Source organism: Sycon ciliatum, chromosome 1 (assembly GCF_964019385.1).
Source record: "Sycon ciliatum chromosome 1, ocSycCili1.1, whole genome shotgun sequence".
Classification (NCBI taxonomy): Eukaryota; Metazoa; Porifera; class Calcarea; order Leucosolenida; family Sycettidae; genus Sycon; species Sycon ciliatum.
Window position 1 is genome coordinate 46,678,261 of NC_088643.1, and position 16,268 is coordinate 46,694,528.

At 51.0% G+C, this 16,268-nt stretch overlaps 1 protein-coding gene across 2 annotated transcripts in view; it reads right to left on the reverse strand.

The window, feature by feature from the left end:
- The window catches only part of LOC135829083 (microtubule-associated serine/threonine-protein kinase 2-like), a 51,464-nt gene that overhangs the window by 2,428 nt on the left and 32,768 nt on the right, over positions 1–16,268 (reverse strand). For both annotated transcript variants that reach the window (XM_065341497.1, XM_065341491.1), the window contains exons 19-25: positions 13,194–13,307; positions 11,704–11,931; positions 10,577–10,696; positions 9,236–9,470; positions 1,832–2,268; positions 796–1,103; positions 80–154 (exon numbers count right to left, since the gene is read on the reverse strand). In XM_065341497.1, the coding sequence (XP_065197569.1) occupies positions 80–154; positions 796–1,103; positions 1,832–2,268; positions 9,236–9,470; positions 10,577–10,696; positions 11,704–11,931; positions 13,194–13,307 (1,517 nt within the window). The remainder of the gene's footprint in view (positions 1–79; positions 155–795; positions 1,104–1,831; positions 2,269–9,235; positions 9,471–10,576; positions 10,697–11,703; positions 11,932–13,193; positions 13,308–16,268) is intronic.

Genomic DNA, 16,268 nt, shown 5'->3' on the forward strand with positions numbered 1-16,268 from the left:
TACTAGTAGATAGTCTACAGTCTACAGTCTACAGTGAGTCAGCACAGCAGTGCTTGCACAACATGCCGAAAGTTCTTACCAGACCGTCGATATGAGTAAGAAGATGTTCTGGTCGTATCCCCGCAACCCAGCTGGGACTGCCCTCCACGACATCCTACAAGACAACATGACGACGACGGCGGCGGCAACAACAACAACAACAAGCATGATTGTACTCATTCATGAACACCAGCAGTGGAGAATTGCATTCAAACGTTCTCGGGCTACATAGTAGGGACAATACATTCTCTGTCCCTGTCTGGTGACCCTCAGTTATTTTGTTCTCTGTTCGACTCTCTTTGAAGTTGTCATTTGTACTGGTACTGTTGAGGCAGAGAACTAAAATAAATAAAAAACTAAACTAAACAGACAATACTACTGCAGTCTGTTTAGAAACTAGTTCTGCTAGCTTTTTAAAAGGGCCCGATTTTGGCTGAATTCAGGTTCTTCAATTTGGATTTTTGGATCTGCTCCTATGCATTTTGCCATGGTACGTGACTGTATTCATGTCACGATTGTGTAAACCCTAGCCGAATTTCTGACTCCCTATCCTTGCACTTTTCCGGTCTCAAATGTGGCAATGAATAATTGCACGGGTCACACAATGCAGGATGTATACAAGTACATGTAATTGATTTCACATTTTATTTACTAATCAAGTATATACATGTAAATCTAAGTGCGAGGCACTAAAACGTTGGGGTGCCAGTTCTAGATGTGGGCTGTATGCACGCGCGGCCGTGAGCCACCACCTACCTTGATAACATGCTGAAGAACATAGTTATCGCTGGTACCCAGGAAGACGCGGATTGCCTTGAGAGACATGCCGACGGAACACCGCGCTGGGATGCTCACGTTCAAGCCCGGCTGCGACTGACCGTAGCCGCTTGTGTTCAGGGATGCTGGGTAGCTACTGCTGCTACTGCCACCGCCGCCGCTCCTGGACAGTGCTTGCAGCGGTGCAAGGGCTGCGACATTAGTACCGGACGTCGCCAGGCTGCTGGTGCTGTTAGCACCGTACGCTGTGTTGCCGTAGCCGCCCGCCTGACCAATGTTAGAGTTATCTACACAGGGATACATGGTACAGGATACAGTGTGCAGGGTGCACGGTAAAGTAGCATAGTAATCACACACACACACGCGGGCACACACATGCACACACGCAGTTAACAAGAGCAATGCCCGTCTAAAGGCTGATTCACAAAACAACTTCTTGCGACGCGACATGCGACTTGCGACACATGCGACGAGCTGCGACAGCGACACACGGTTCACAATATTCTTCATGTTTGCGACATCCACATGCACAAGTAGTACTATGCACGTGCACTGCACGTGCACCCAAGGTCGAAACTGTACTCCATTTGTGTATGTCGCGTGTCGCATGTTGCAAAAGTCGAACTTTCTTCAACTTCTGCGACAGGTGCCTTGCGACAGCTTACGACAGCTCGCGACAGCTCGTCGCGTGTCGCGTTGCAGAAAGTTGTATTGTGAATCGCCCTTTAAGCTTGTTCTTGGCTAGACGTCACCATTATGATACTGCACAAATAAGGAACCTTCTTTCTATTTGCCTTGTGCACCCATACCAGACGCACACATACATATGCACACGTACGCACACATACACACCCAGCATTACATACACACCCAGCATTACATACACACCCAGCATTACATACACACCCAGCATTACATACACACCCAGCATTACATACACACCCAGCATTACATACACACCCAGCATTACACTACAAGAAATACATACCAATACATATCATGTAACATTACATACCACTGAGTCTTGGCCCGAGGCTGGCAAGGCGAGAGCGCAGACGTGCACTGGTTTCGTCAAGACTCTGGCGTCGCCGTGCCAATCGGATCGGCCTGTCCAGACCGGAGTGGCGATTGAATGCTGCCAGAGAACCCAAAGACACGGGAGCAGTGCCGGATGCATGCACTCCGCTGCTCATGGGCCCCCCTGACATTTGACTACTGGTCATTGTCGCCAGGGCTGTAGCCATGGCTACTTGGGCCGTTGTCAGCGGCGGAGGAACGACAACGATGGCTTCCGGAGTCATGCGGCTGGCGCTGAGTGAGCCTCTCCTCGGCGTGGTGGTGAGAGAGGTGGGCCTTTCCAGCGAGCCGCTACTCAGCTCCGGTGTAGAGCTGACGGAGGACGCCGGCTCAACGGACGTGCTTGTTGCGGAGCTGTGTTGCGAGGATGCGTCACTATACACACAGGTATGTATCACAAAGCCACACATGGACATACACTCCACACATGGACATACACTTCAGCATACATCATCATCATGTGCAGCAATACCTCTTTATTGAGTGTAGCTCCCAAACATGGCTATTTTGAACCCAAGTGAACCTCAGACCGTTAACTTTACCCCTAGGCCTCGTCAACTGCATACTAAGGGTGCGTTCTTAAATTCTCTCAGAAAAGTTGGAGACTCTCGGAAAAGTTCGAGAGCTGTTCTTATATCCTCTCCGAGTTTTAGGGGGCTCTCCAAAGCTCTCCAAGCTTCAGAGGTGGTTGAAACTTGGAGATTCCCGCGGTTTGGGATCAGCGCATGCGAACTACAGCTGAAAGCATGTGTTGATCATCAGTATACGCAATTCCCTTTTTGCATACGCACAATGCGTACTACATCCGTTGCACTCAAGATCACAACCCTGAAGGGGAAAGACCATCAGACTCTTCTACGGCACGTACACGCACGCACACCGCACAATCTCAGGACCTGGTGTTTCTTGTATTAGTTCTAGGAAGTAGTGAAACTCACTGAACTAGAATATTATTGAAGACTATTCTAAATACACTGTGGGGTATACCAGTTGCGCAGCAAAAGCCCGCACCCGCACGTGCTATCGAAGGCTAGTAATTAAGGTATTACTATTAGAGTAGTCCAACCAGCTGAACACAGCAGCACGAGAAATTACATGACTAGGTAAACACTAGGATCTGACCCGTATGATCAACAATGTTGTTAACAATGATGAGAGTGTGCTCTTAACGTAATTGAGCGGCCCAGATGCTCCAATATATTACTTCTAACATGCTATCCTTGCAACCCAATCTACTTATCTACGCAGAGCATACACTGTTGTAACGAATATCATGAACAATGTAATACTTGTACCACAAAGCAATACCGTGCACTAGACTCTAAATACATGACACCACAGTCATCAGTATTAGACCAATGCATGCAAGCAAGATCAGCAGTTATCCTTCATCACCTCCGCCTGGTGGCATGTAGAAACTCACTACCGACCATGCAATTACTGCGTGCGAAAGCGGGCAGGCGGTCGAATGGCAGACCTGTCTCGCAACACTCGCTCGTCTGGAGTATCGCTACTCGGCGAGAACACTACGTATGGCCCGCTGTCATCACTCTCTTCTCCAGCCGATTCCTCCTCTCTATCATGGCGAGGCTCATCTGCTGGGTCCGAGGAAGGTGCAGCTGGCACGTCACGCTTCAGCAGGTCGATGTTGATGACCTTCTCCTGCAAAACACCCTTGAACCTCCGCCAGATGACTACTGTCGATCCTGACAAGACCTTCTTGATACGCCAGCCACATTGGTATGGAGGAGTACACTTCTGGCGCCTCTTTGGCTGCTGGAGGAGGACGCTATCATCAGGCGCGAACGGGCACTCATGCTCGGATTCACAGTGGTCTTTCTCGGACATCTCCGCATCAAGCAGGTCGCGAACTCTCGCACACCTCGCTGCATGCTCGTCCTGCCACTCTCTGGGATCGGATAGGTTGATGCGGGCGCTCACCAATGCTCGAGGCTGCCACCCGATCATTGCTTTCATTGGTGAAATGCCGATGGCGCTGTGGATGCGGCTGTTGTAGTAATGTATCAGCACCGGGAGCTCGGCGAGCCAATCCGTTGATTCTTCCAGGACCTTCCTTATGAGGCCGAGCAGCGTGCGATTAAAACGCTCAGCCATGCCTTGCGTCTGTGGGTGCCTGACAGCTCCGGTCTTGACCTCAACACCAAACACACGCAGAAGGGCCTTGACAATGTAGTTGCGGAACTCCCGGCCATTGTCCATCCGGATCACATCTGGCGTTCCCCATCTACAGCACAACTCGACAATGGCATCGGCCACGCTCGCACCATCGTGCCGACGCAACGGGACAACTTCGGCGTACTTCGTCAGGGCATCAACGCAGACCAAGACGCAGTGGATTTCCCCGCTCTTGCTCGCCCCAAGCTCCAAGGTGTCGATCTGAACACAGCCCCACGGTCTCCCGGGCATATCTGGTCGTGTCGCTGGCGCCGCTTGTCCTCCTGCGGCGTTTGCAGCCTTGCAACGCTGGCAGCTGCGGACATGTTGCTGGCATTTCTCGGCCATGCGTGGTAGGTAGCAGCGTTCACGCAACATCTCGTACATATTCTGCCATGAGGCATGGCCGGAGTTGGTGTGGGCAGCGCTAATAACAGACTCTTCCGCGGATTTAGCGATGACAGGAACGAGGATTTCACCCTCAACAGGCAGCTTAACGCTTCGGAGCAGGACGCCATCCTCGACGACGAGCTGACTTGCCACGCTCCTGTAACCAGCATCGCGAACCGCCGATCGGGTAGCCACCTGGCTGGCGACACGCTGCACCACTTCGTCTTCCAGCTGGGCTGCCGCCACGGCGTCAAACGAAATTGGGCCAACAACTGTCGTTTCGCACACAGCGCCGGCGGTGACGTCGGGAATGCTACCCACGGATCGAGTAAGCCAGACGCTTGGAACTCGGGTCAGGGCATCTGCAATGTTGGAGTCAGACGACACCCATACAACATCCACTGCTGCTCCAATCGTGTCAATCATATCGCTGACAATGTGTAGGCGCCTCTGCACCAACAGGTCATGCAAGCCAGTGGTCTTCACTCGTCGGACGTCGTTGATCACTTGCTTCAGCCACCCGAAGACGGTCTTGGAATCAATCTTCAGCGTAATCCGCTTCACATTCCACTTCGCAGCCAGATTGAGACCCAGGATGGCCGCCTCCAATTCGGCAATATTGATGTGCCTCTTGTCCTGGTGTGGTCGTAGCTGCGTGGTATCCTCCACCACCTTGCCGTCAACCTCCAGGGCAGCACCAAGGGCCAGGCCGGACGCATCACACCACACCGTCCATGTGTTGCTGTCGCCAGCAGAGATGCTCCACGTTCCCTTTGCTGGGTCGACTTCGGCTAGCCGCTTCTCAAGCTCCTCGCAGCAGACCTGGATAGCCGGTGGGACTGGATCATCCCAGGACGCATCGTCCGCCGAAGCTGCTCTCTTCAAGAAACTGCAGGCAGGTCGCAGCCATGAGCATACCGGGTAGTGGCTTGTCAGTCGTCCACACCATTGGAAGATTCTCCTCCTAGTTGCCGGACGCTCCAAGGTCATGGCAGCTGGCTCCTTTCGCGACCAGGACGTGTCACCACTGGACGACTTGGTCAGCTGGAGGCCAAGGACCCGAGCCTCTGCCAGTTGCTCTGCGGGCTTGGTTGGTAGGCCGAACTCATTCAGTGCACCAGACACCTTCGGCACCAGGGCACTAGGGACCAGCAGGTCGTCATAGTAGTTATCTACTCCAGGATACGGCTGGGTGACGTACTTCACAACGGCATCCATAAACTTGGGCGCTACCGCCAACCCGAATCCCATTCTCGTCATGACGTGAGCTTCTCCCTTCCAAAGCACGACTTGGTAGCGGTACAGCGCCGGGCTAACCCGGATCTGGAGGTATGCCTTCCTAATGTCGAGCAGAGCATAATCCTCTCCTGCCTGACGCCATCGACGTAGCGTGTCACCGCAGACTGGTGGGTCAAAACCAGGGTCAGAGTGGAGCTTTTTATTCAAGTGACGGTAATCCAGGCACGGCCTCACCGGCGTCGTCTTGTGTTCTTGCGGAACACCGATGAGCGGCAGCACACATGCTGGCTCGCCATGTAGCTTCGGGTCGTGCTTGATCAGCCAGCCGTTGTCTATCCAGGATTGCACCTCACTAACAAACAGGCGCTCTTGCTCCGGAGTCAGGTTCGTCCTGCTGTACTCTCCGATACCCGGGCCGAGCGGCATTGCAGGAGGTTCACCATCGAGCCACTTCCAGGTCAGCTCCCATTGCTTCTCAGCAGGGCTCCAGGTCACGTCGCCGTCCGCAATACTGAGCATAACCTTGCCCTCGTCAGTGGTGCTGACTTTCACCCGACGCGACGGATGGCCAGATCGACCATCATCATTCTGCCCCTTCGGGGACAGCCGATCGGCAGTGGCTGCAACAGTGTCGCTGGCTGCGGCTCCAAACACAACTCCGCAAAGCTGTCCATCACTACTATACTTCAGTTGCAACCCACCGCTCCGCGAAGCGACATCCGCTCCAATCAGCACGTCAGCACGGACAGTGCTTAGGCTTTCAACCACAAGCGCTCGTACCTTGACTCTGGGAAGGTTGACAGGCCCGTCGTTTCGCTCTAGAAGGACCTCTAGATGCCCCAGAACTTCGATTCGATTGCCGTCCAGAGCCACAAGGTTGGTCTCGAGAGTGTCTGGGCCGTCGTACGTGAGGCTGCTGCGGTCCGCGAATGCACGGCTGATCAACGTCCTCGTCGAGCCCGTGTCTACAACCGCTTGTCCGCGTGCACGTGCGCTCACAATGGACGATTCCTTGCCGGCGTTGTCACCAGACGCTGCACTTACACCAACGAAGATTTTTACCAGCTGGCCTGACTTCTCGCTCCCATGCCCCATGTACAGGCAGCGCTCCTCCGCAGGCTCACCTCGTTCCACGGAGCATTCCTGCGGGGAAGACGTGCAGGCTGCCGATGGTGATGGCTGACCGGTGACTTTGCTTGACCTCTGGGCCTCCCAGGCCCTCCGTTCTTCGCAGTCTGCTTTCAAGTGGCCAGGCTTGTCGCAGAAGAAACAAGTGAGGCCAGGCCGCACGCCACTTGAACCCCCCGCCGCTGAGCTCCTCCAAGCACCGCGATCGTAGCCAGACTTCGCCTCCGGGCAGTTTCGCCGCACGTGACCAAGCTTATTGCAACGGAAGCAAAGCACATTCCGCGTACCAGAGCCTGCCGGCCCGGGGCCACTCGCGCCACTTGCAGCAGCTGAAACAACATCATCCTCAGTTCCAGTTTGCTGCAATGCTCGAACCAACTGCAGGCACAACGATACGTCGTCGCCTTTTCCAACCAGGGCAAGGCGCACTTGCTGCGCCATGGATGAAGGTAAGCCGTTCAGGATTTGCTCTACGAGCACGCTGTCTGCATCCGCGCCCCTTCCAAGACCTGCCACCGCTGCTAGCCTCCTAAGGTCGGCAATGTACCCATCTGGGGATTCATCCAGCTGCAAGCGGCGCGCAACAAACAGCTTGTATGCCTGCGACTTCGTGAGGCAAAACGCTTCTTTCATTCTTTTCTCTACTTCGTCCGGTTTCTTTTGGTCCGCGTCGTCCATGGCGTTGTAAACCATAAACGCATCGCCGTCCAAGTAGAGCGGAAGCTGCGCCATCTTCTTGTCGTCTGAGTCCCACTTCTGGTTTGTGGCCAAGAACGCGAACTTGGCCCAAAACACCTCCCAGCTGTCGCCCTTCCCTCTGTAGGGGCGCAAGAACCCTTCGATCCTCGCCGCCATACTCCTCACCGGACCTCTCTCCAGGAAAACCCACAGCAGTACGTTCTGCCTATCCCGGGTTTCGGCACCAAGAGCTGAAGGGGAAAGACCATCAGACTCTTCTACGGCACGTACACGCACGCACACCGCACAATCTCAGGACCTGGTGTTTCTTGTATTAGTTCTAGGAAGTAGTGAAACTCACTGAACTAGAATATTATTGAAGACTATTCTAAATACACTGTGGGGTATACCAGTTGCGCAGCAAAAGCCCGCACCCGCACGTGCTATCGAAGGCTAGTAATTAAGGTATTACTATTAGAGTAGTCCAACCAGCTGAACACAGCAGCACGAGAAATTACATGACTAGGTAAACACTAGGATCTGACCCGTATGATCAACAATGTTGTTAACAATGATGAGAGTGTGCTCTTAACGTAATTGAGCGGCCCAGATGCTCCAATATATTACTTCTAACATGCTATCCTTGCAACCCAATCTACTTATCTACGCAGAGCATACACTGTTGTAACGAATATCATGAACAATGTAATACTTGTACCACAAAGCAATACCGTGCACTAGACTCTAAATACATGACACCACAGTCATCAGTATTAGACCAATGCATGCAAGCAAGATCAGCAGTTATCCTTCAACCCCTTTGGCGCTTCATATGGCTTCAAATGTGCAAAATATCTCCGAATTCTTGGAGACCCGTTCGTGCACTATACCAATTTCTTCGACTTCTCTTTTCTTCTTCTTCGAGAAGCTAGAGAATATAAGAACGTACCCTTAATCAGTGGAAACTAATTCAAACTTCACAAAAAAGGGGATCGGTACTTTTGGGCGCAAAATCCCTGATGTCCACAAACTCCTCAGAGAAAATCCCTTAACGAGTAATCTGTAGAGGTTATGTGAATGATGTCATAGGGTGAGCCAGTGGACCCGCTTATGTGCACTATGTATACAGAGTGAGTCACTAGTGCAAGTGCAGTGCTGTGCCGCGAGTCCGTGACTCCTCCAAAGCATCTCAAGTGATGATGTAATAGTCTACAACGTGACGATCACTTGAAAGTAGTTGATTGTTAGAATCACGATCGATTACCGAGCAATTGGTATAATCCTTTCAGCAAGAGTATACATAATATAAGCTCACAACTTATACGCATGTCATGTCAAGTCATGTCATGTCATGTCAAGTTGTACGATCTCCCGCCTCTTCGTGCTAACCTGTCTCGCCACTATGCACCAATCTGTAAAAATCCAAGCATTTCCGAAAAATCGGAACAAGTGGCAGCAATTACCATAGCGATCTATTTCAACCCTGTTGATGCGCTATTTTCTTCCCATGATTAATATTCTTCTTCTGTTCCCTTCTTTTTGCTGCCATTCACTTTTGCCTCTCAGCTGGCTTCCATATTAGGGCTTTTAGAGCATCTCAGCACACATTTCTCCCAGGCTGGCACTCAACTGTGTGTGTGTTTCCTTGATGGCAGTGCACGATATCGCATACTGGTAACCTCTTGTAAGAAATAGTACCGGTAATACGCCGCAGCAGCGGACAGACACTCACAGATCGGTGGGCCGCCACGCGTGGTATGGACTTGACGTGAGCGAGGAGCTGGTGTCGTGTGAGCTGACATCCGACAGGTCGGAGTCAGACCGGTTTATGCTGCTCTGGTGGCTGAGCGGCGGCGTGAGGATACGCGAGAACGACGGCGACATGGACATGAAGTTGCTGTACAGGCAGTCCTCGTCGCCTTCGTTGTCACTGTCGATCAGCGTGTGATCGTAGCGGTCGGTACGGGCTGTCAGCGACAACACACACGTACACACACACACACACACACACACACACACTCCGTTCACATTAAGTACCGGTAGTCCCGTTTACTTTGACAACCTGTACTGGATGAAATTCAGGCCCAAACCCACGGTTAGATTCGAAATTTAGGTTACCCTGGCCAGTTTTTAACTCAGTACTTTGCTTAACTACGGCAAGGAAGAACTGCCATAGGTCATGCAATGTGGGGTGTGTGTGTAATTGGTCATACAATGCAGGGTGCACACTTCTTTTCACTGCACTCCGCCATCACTAGACGAGACAATCAAAACTTTCTAAAAGTTTGGATGTCCGTTTCGGATTGCGACGCTGTACATGTAGTTGAAGTCCCGGACTATCATGTCATCATGGGACATTGCTTCGGACTCAAAATGCACTACATTCACCGCGTTGCACCATTCTACAGTACTGTATCACAAAACAATTGTCTACACACCACTCCCCCCCCCCCCCCCCCCATATGCAATGGGTTCATTGATGATGTAATGGCATGACCTCTATAGAAGTGATGAGCTAAGTGCAAGGCCGTCACAGCCGGGGCGGCTGGGGCGGCTGAGGCCGCCCCACTTTTTCGGCCGTTTTTTTTATTTTTTTTATTTTTTATTTTTAGCACATTACAACAAAGCACAATGATCACAGCTATACTATAGCGCAAACGTGACAAATCCTTGTCCCCGATCGATCGTGGTTTGTTGCAGAAAAAAATCTTTCATTGCAGTTACACTGAAATGGCACCAAATGCCTGGAAATGCTTGCAATTGGCTTCAATTTTTGAATTTTTTTCCCGGGGGAGGGTAATGTTTGTCCCCGATCGTAGCGTCTTCTTCGTTTGTTGCAGAATCAAAAAGACTTTCATTGTAGTTACCGTACACTGAAATGGCACCAAATACCCGGAAATGCTTGCAATTGGCTTCAACTTTTGAAATTTTTCCCCGGGGGGGACCCCCAGACCCCCCCCCCTCCATGGCCGCCCCACCTCCAAAGTCAGTGCGACGGGCCTGAAGTGGAATGCCATGATCAGATGATGTTGAATGAGAAACAAAACAGCGGATAGGCCGGCGAGTCACTCACGGTCAAAGTAGGATGTATCCTCTTCATGATCAAGCTGTGGGATAAACTCAGCCTTCTGGAGCAGCAAGTTTCTCCAGTCGACATTGTTGAAGAACACATGGTTCTTCACATCGGCAACACCTGACACACGATGAGAAAATTAACACCCGTAATAATCATAGACAACGTTGAACCGCAACCATAGTAACCAGCTCCAAGAAGCTGAGAAATGCGCCGAAAGAAAGCGTCCGATCAAGTTGCAGCATTTTATGCAGGGCACTGTTATCTATGCACTCATGCTGATAACAAAAAAGCTGACCTATTCCCTTCCCTAAAATCCCTAATCTTTACTCCACCTTGCCCTCTGATACTGTGCAACACCGGGGTAAGCTGCAGTAGATTGTCTTCTTTTAAAACAGGCCAGCCTTACTTTGCCTTACTTTGCCCTTTGCAAACATGAGTAGGGAACAGACCAGCCTTACTTTTCCCTTTGCAAACATGAGTAGGGAACAGACCAGTCTTACTTTTCCCTTTGCAAACATGAGTAGGGAACAGACCAGCCTTACTTTGCCCTTTGCAAACATGAGTAGGGAACAGACCAGCCTTACTTTGCCCTTTGCAAACATGAGTAGGGAACAGACCAGCCTTACTTTGCCCTTTGCAAACATGAGTAGGGAACAGACCAGCCTTACTTTGCCCTTTGCAAACATGAGTAGGGAACAGACCAGCCTTACTTTGCCCTTTGCAAACATGAGTAGGGAACAGACCAGCCTTACTTTGCCCTTAGCAAACATGAGTAGGGAACAGACCAGCCTTACTTTTCCCTTAGCAAACATGAGTAGGGCAGTGCGGCAATACGGTCAGACCTCGCTTATCCAGTCCTCTTTTATCCGGATCCCTCGCCATCCAGAAGAAAACCGTTGGTTGCCGATTTACAGCATAATTATTATGTCATGCATACATACATGTGCAGTATAATGTTATGTGTTTGGTTATCCGGCTCCCTCGCCTATCCGGATATTTTTGTGAAAAATGGATGCAGTGTGCGGTTGCCTAAGCGAGGTCTGACTGTACTAACTTAACAGAAAGTGAACCAAGCAGCTGAGAGTGCATGAGTGTCCAGGCTAGCCATGGGAATCAACCCCTACCATTGCATGTTCCTGCGCCGAGGCGTTTCTGTGGATCTCGGATGAGCAGGTCAGAGATGATCTCCTTGCCTTCCTCTGAGAAGGGGAAATCCGTTGGGAACTCGGGAAGCACCGTTTCGTCGGTGATCTGCTCGAACAGCTCCTCCACCGTGCTGCCGATGAACGGCGTGTCGCCGATCAGGAACTGATAGAGAACAACACCGAGTGCCCACCAGTCCACCGGCGGACCTGGGCAGACAGCCAGCAACACACACATACACACATGCACATACACACAAACATACACATGCACATACACACGTACGACACTTTGAGATCAGCAGGTGCTCCCACAAAACACATCCAGCACCAGAAACATGCAGTCGTGTAGATCTGATTCTAACCACCGCTTTTGTAGCGTAATGATACTCATAACTGTACATAGCTTTCTCTCTGTCTCTCTCTTGTATTCATAACTGTGCGTGAGAGCTGCTTTCACACCTCTGCATGAACTCTGCAGTGCTGCTTTCACACGTCTGTATGAACACCGCATGAATGCACCCCTTTGTACCCACGCACGCGCCACACTTTCCATCCTTCCATACACGGACGAGTACTTGGGGACTCGGGCCTATGTGGCTTGTGGTAGCTCTACTCACTTCACTTCTTTGTTCGGACTTTTACTAGCTGTTCTGTTGTTTGTCTTGTAAATAAAGATGGTAAACCCTAGCTCAGGAGTTTACTACAACTTTGATCAAAGAGGCTGCGATGCAGTAAATGTAGGGCTGAAACGATCATTCGATAACTCCTAACGATCAACCAATATCATTAACGATCGATATATTGGTTTTATCGATTCTTGTCGGCTCTACTGGTGTACCTCGTACACCAGTTCATGAAGAAATTCCATGATACCTTTGCTACATTAGAAATTTGTGGCATCGCACTGTTGACATCTGTGGAAATCTGGCTGGTTTTATCAACATGAACTAGAGAATATCATGTTGTTTCTAGAGCAAAGAATCTTGTCATCACCCTCTGGCAACTGGCCCTATTTCCGACCTCTCACACAAATGAACCAAGCAGACAAAAGTGTTCTCTCCCGATCTCTTTCAAAGCAAAATCAATTTTACCGCGCTTGGAAGTACGTGATTGTACTCGTATTCACTATCGGATGGAGTGAAAGGGCTAGAAATAGCCTAGAATACTGTCACTGATATGCATGCATAATAAATCGTTAGCACTCGTTTTGAACACTAACGATTATCGATTGCAACCTTAACGATCGATATGCGAGTTATCGGTATAATAATTATTGTTTCAGCCCTAAGTAAATGATATACATGTACTGTCGAAAAGCATCCGTGTACATACACAGATACATACACATACACAGGTACATACACCCACACACACACGCACGTGCACACACACACACACACACACACACACACACACACACACACACACACATACACACACACACACAGGTATGATGGTTGAACACTTACCGTAGCCTTGTCGCAATATGACCTCCGGGGCGATGTAATCCGGCGTGCCGAAGACCTGCTCATCGTTGAACACTTGATTAGCCGACATTCCTTCTTCGTACATGCTAGTTGCGTCTGTGAGGACGCATGACATACACACACACATACACACAGGGAACGCATTGCAGTCGAATAGAGTCGACATCTAGATACCGAGTGAAATTATGGAAGGGGGAAGAAATTGCGGGACAGGGGGGGGGGGGGGGGGACAAGGCACCACAGGGCAATGAGCATGCACACAGGATTTAATCCTGAAGAGAGCAATATATTGGTTCAAGTTAATAAAGTGTATTTGAATATCAGTGCTGATCATTATCAACGGTTATGCAATCAGTGATGATAAATTTAGATTTCAGGAAGACATAGTAGGATGGTGAGGCAGGATTGGGTTTCAGCAGTATAGAGCATAGACAGCCAAAAGAACAAAAAAAAAAAGAACACACAATTGTCATAAGGCGATGATCGTAAGATAGCTAGGTGGGCGATTCAGAGAATGAACACACATACATGTCATGTAGAAATCAAATGTGCAAGTTACTTGTGTCCTAGACCTAAGTGCTTGATCGGTAGTGAGAAAGATAGAGGAAGAGAGGGAGACAGAGGGAGATAGCAGGAGAGAAAAAGCCAATGCAAAATGGAAGCGGTGGTAAGATGGTGAAGGAGTAGGTTGCGGTGGACATTACAAAAAGAGATCATGAACGTTGAAACTCCATTGCCATTAACATAGAAAGAGAACAGGTACTTTTCGGTTCATTGACGGCTGACAGATGCCGAAGACGATAGGCCGGCGTACCGCACTACACACAGAGATGATCAGCAGGAGTGCTGCAGGGGACGCACGCGCAGGGTCACTGCGACCAAACAAAGCGTGCCTGCAAGCTGCTGCTGCTGCTGAACTCTCTTTACTCCATCCTCGAGACAGCTGAGGTTGAGGTGAGGAACACAGAGATGAGGCTGGTGTGTGTACGTGTTTGTGTGTGTGTGTGTGTGTGAATAAGGAAGAGATGGTTGGCGAGGAAATCAACGTGCAGAGCATCAGCAAGAAGCAGCGTACTGGACAGCACACCGAACGGTACACAGTACTACAGGACCACTGATCGGATCCGAGCTAGGCGGTAGCGGCAGCAGCGGTGGCGGGAAGTACGATGATGCAGAATATGATTGGTTGCACGGGTCTACATGTGTTACACAGTTAAAGTGTTCCCTTCGAGGGCCTCGGCATCACTTGGCATGCACTCGGGTTCCATCTGTTAGAATTGTTCCTCGAGGGCCTCAGCATCACTTGGCATGCACTCGGGTTCCATCTGAGAGACGGCGTCAGGGCCATTGGGACTGGCACTTGTCCGCAGCTCCTCCAGGAAACCGGCCAGATTGCGCAGGTTACGCTGCAGCTCCTCAGCACTGTTGTACGGGTACGGATAAGGAAAGGGTGTGCCGTAGCGAATCCAGCATGCAAACTTCCTAGAGTCCCACAGAGCGTAGGTTTCATGGAACACGGCCTCAGCGTCGTTCTTTCTCTCCTCGGACAGATTGTCGGTGTTGGTAATGCCCATCATGGATTTGTCCAGGGGCAGGCGTCGCATGCGCACCGAGTCTCTCATCTTTGCGATGCGCTCCTTGATAATGCCGGGACCAGAGCGGCGTGTCCACTGGTCTAGGTTGGGAGACATGTGTTGAGCAGAACGCCAGTCGTAGAAGTTCTCCACCTCCACGCGGGCAAACTCGCACATCTGCTGCACCTGCGGGTACAGCCACGGCATGGAGTTGATAAGCAGATCGTCCTTGCTTAAGCAGTACATCACCTTATGGTCGCCAATGTACACGCCGTACAACTTGAAGGACATGTGCCGTTCGGATGCAGACGACGGCGGCACAAACTTGCGCTCCAGTATGTCGCCGACTTGCAGGATTCTGTCGTGGAGACGTGGCGAGGGTCTGTTGGACGTGGCGGCGGCCGCAGGGGCATTCCCACTTGCAGCTGCCCCATTGCCAGTGCCAGAGCCAAACTGAGTTGGGTTGGCTGATTGTTGTGCTGCAATGTGAGCGTGCTCGGCTTGCAGTTGAGCCATGGGCTGGTGATGGTAGTACGTCGTCGCCTGGCGAGGCAGCTGCGAAGGATTCTTTGGCATTTGACTCTGCCCCATCACAAGGCCTCCAAAGCCGTTACCGCCACCACGCTGCGCAGCACTGGCCTCGACGGCACGCTGCTGCTCGTCGGACAGTTGGTGTTGTTGCTGCTGCTGCTGCTGCTGTTGGTGGTGCTGTTGGTGCTGCACTGTAGGCGGCTGCAGCACTGCCTGCTGCACCTGCGGCTGCGTAGGTGCATCTTGCAGGTCATTGAACGGATGTGGCAAATGGGAGGCATTGGCGAACGGCATAAGACCTGAATATGGACCATAACGTTGTGCGGCAAAGCTGCTGGTGATGTTAACAGTGTGAGCCATTGTCTTCTCAGTAGCAGTTCCACAAGCAAAGCGGAGAACCTTGATCTTCAGAAACCAGCTGTCACTAGTAGCAGAGGACCTTGAAAGGAGACGTTGCTGAAGTTCCACGGGAAGAGGTAGAGGAAGGGAGAGGTCAACTGGCGACAGCGGCGATATTCACTGAGGCAAGACTGGAACAGCTCCTGTGTCGACAAACTGGTGAGAGTCAGAAGCTTGGTGAAGTGGTTGCCTCTGACTGAAAAGCAGCCTTTTGACCACTTCACACAGTGCCAGGACTAGCGCTGCTCACACATAGGGCAACATGAGTGCAAACATGAGTGCAAACATGAGATCACACCAGGACATCGCACCTACTGTAGTGCGCACACAGCTCAGAAGAAGAGCAACAGCAGAAGTACTTTGTCTGCAGTGGGTAGCAGATGACAGGTTGCACATCACACACTTTGCTGCTTCACTATACTGCCGCACTGCCTGGCACATCAAACCTACCAGCAGCATGGTGCTAATTTAGCACTAGGGTTTGCCAGCGCGTCTGCGAGGACAATGGGCGTGAAGTCACACTTACACATGTGCACACTTCTTACGCCCACAC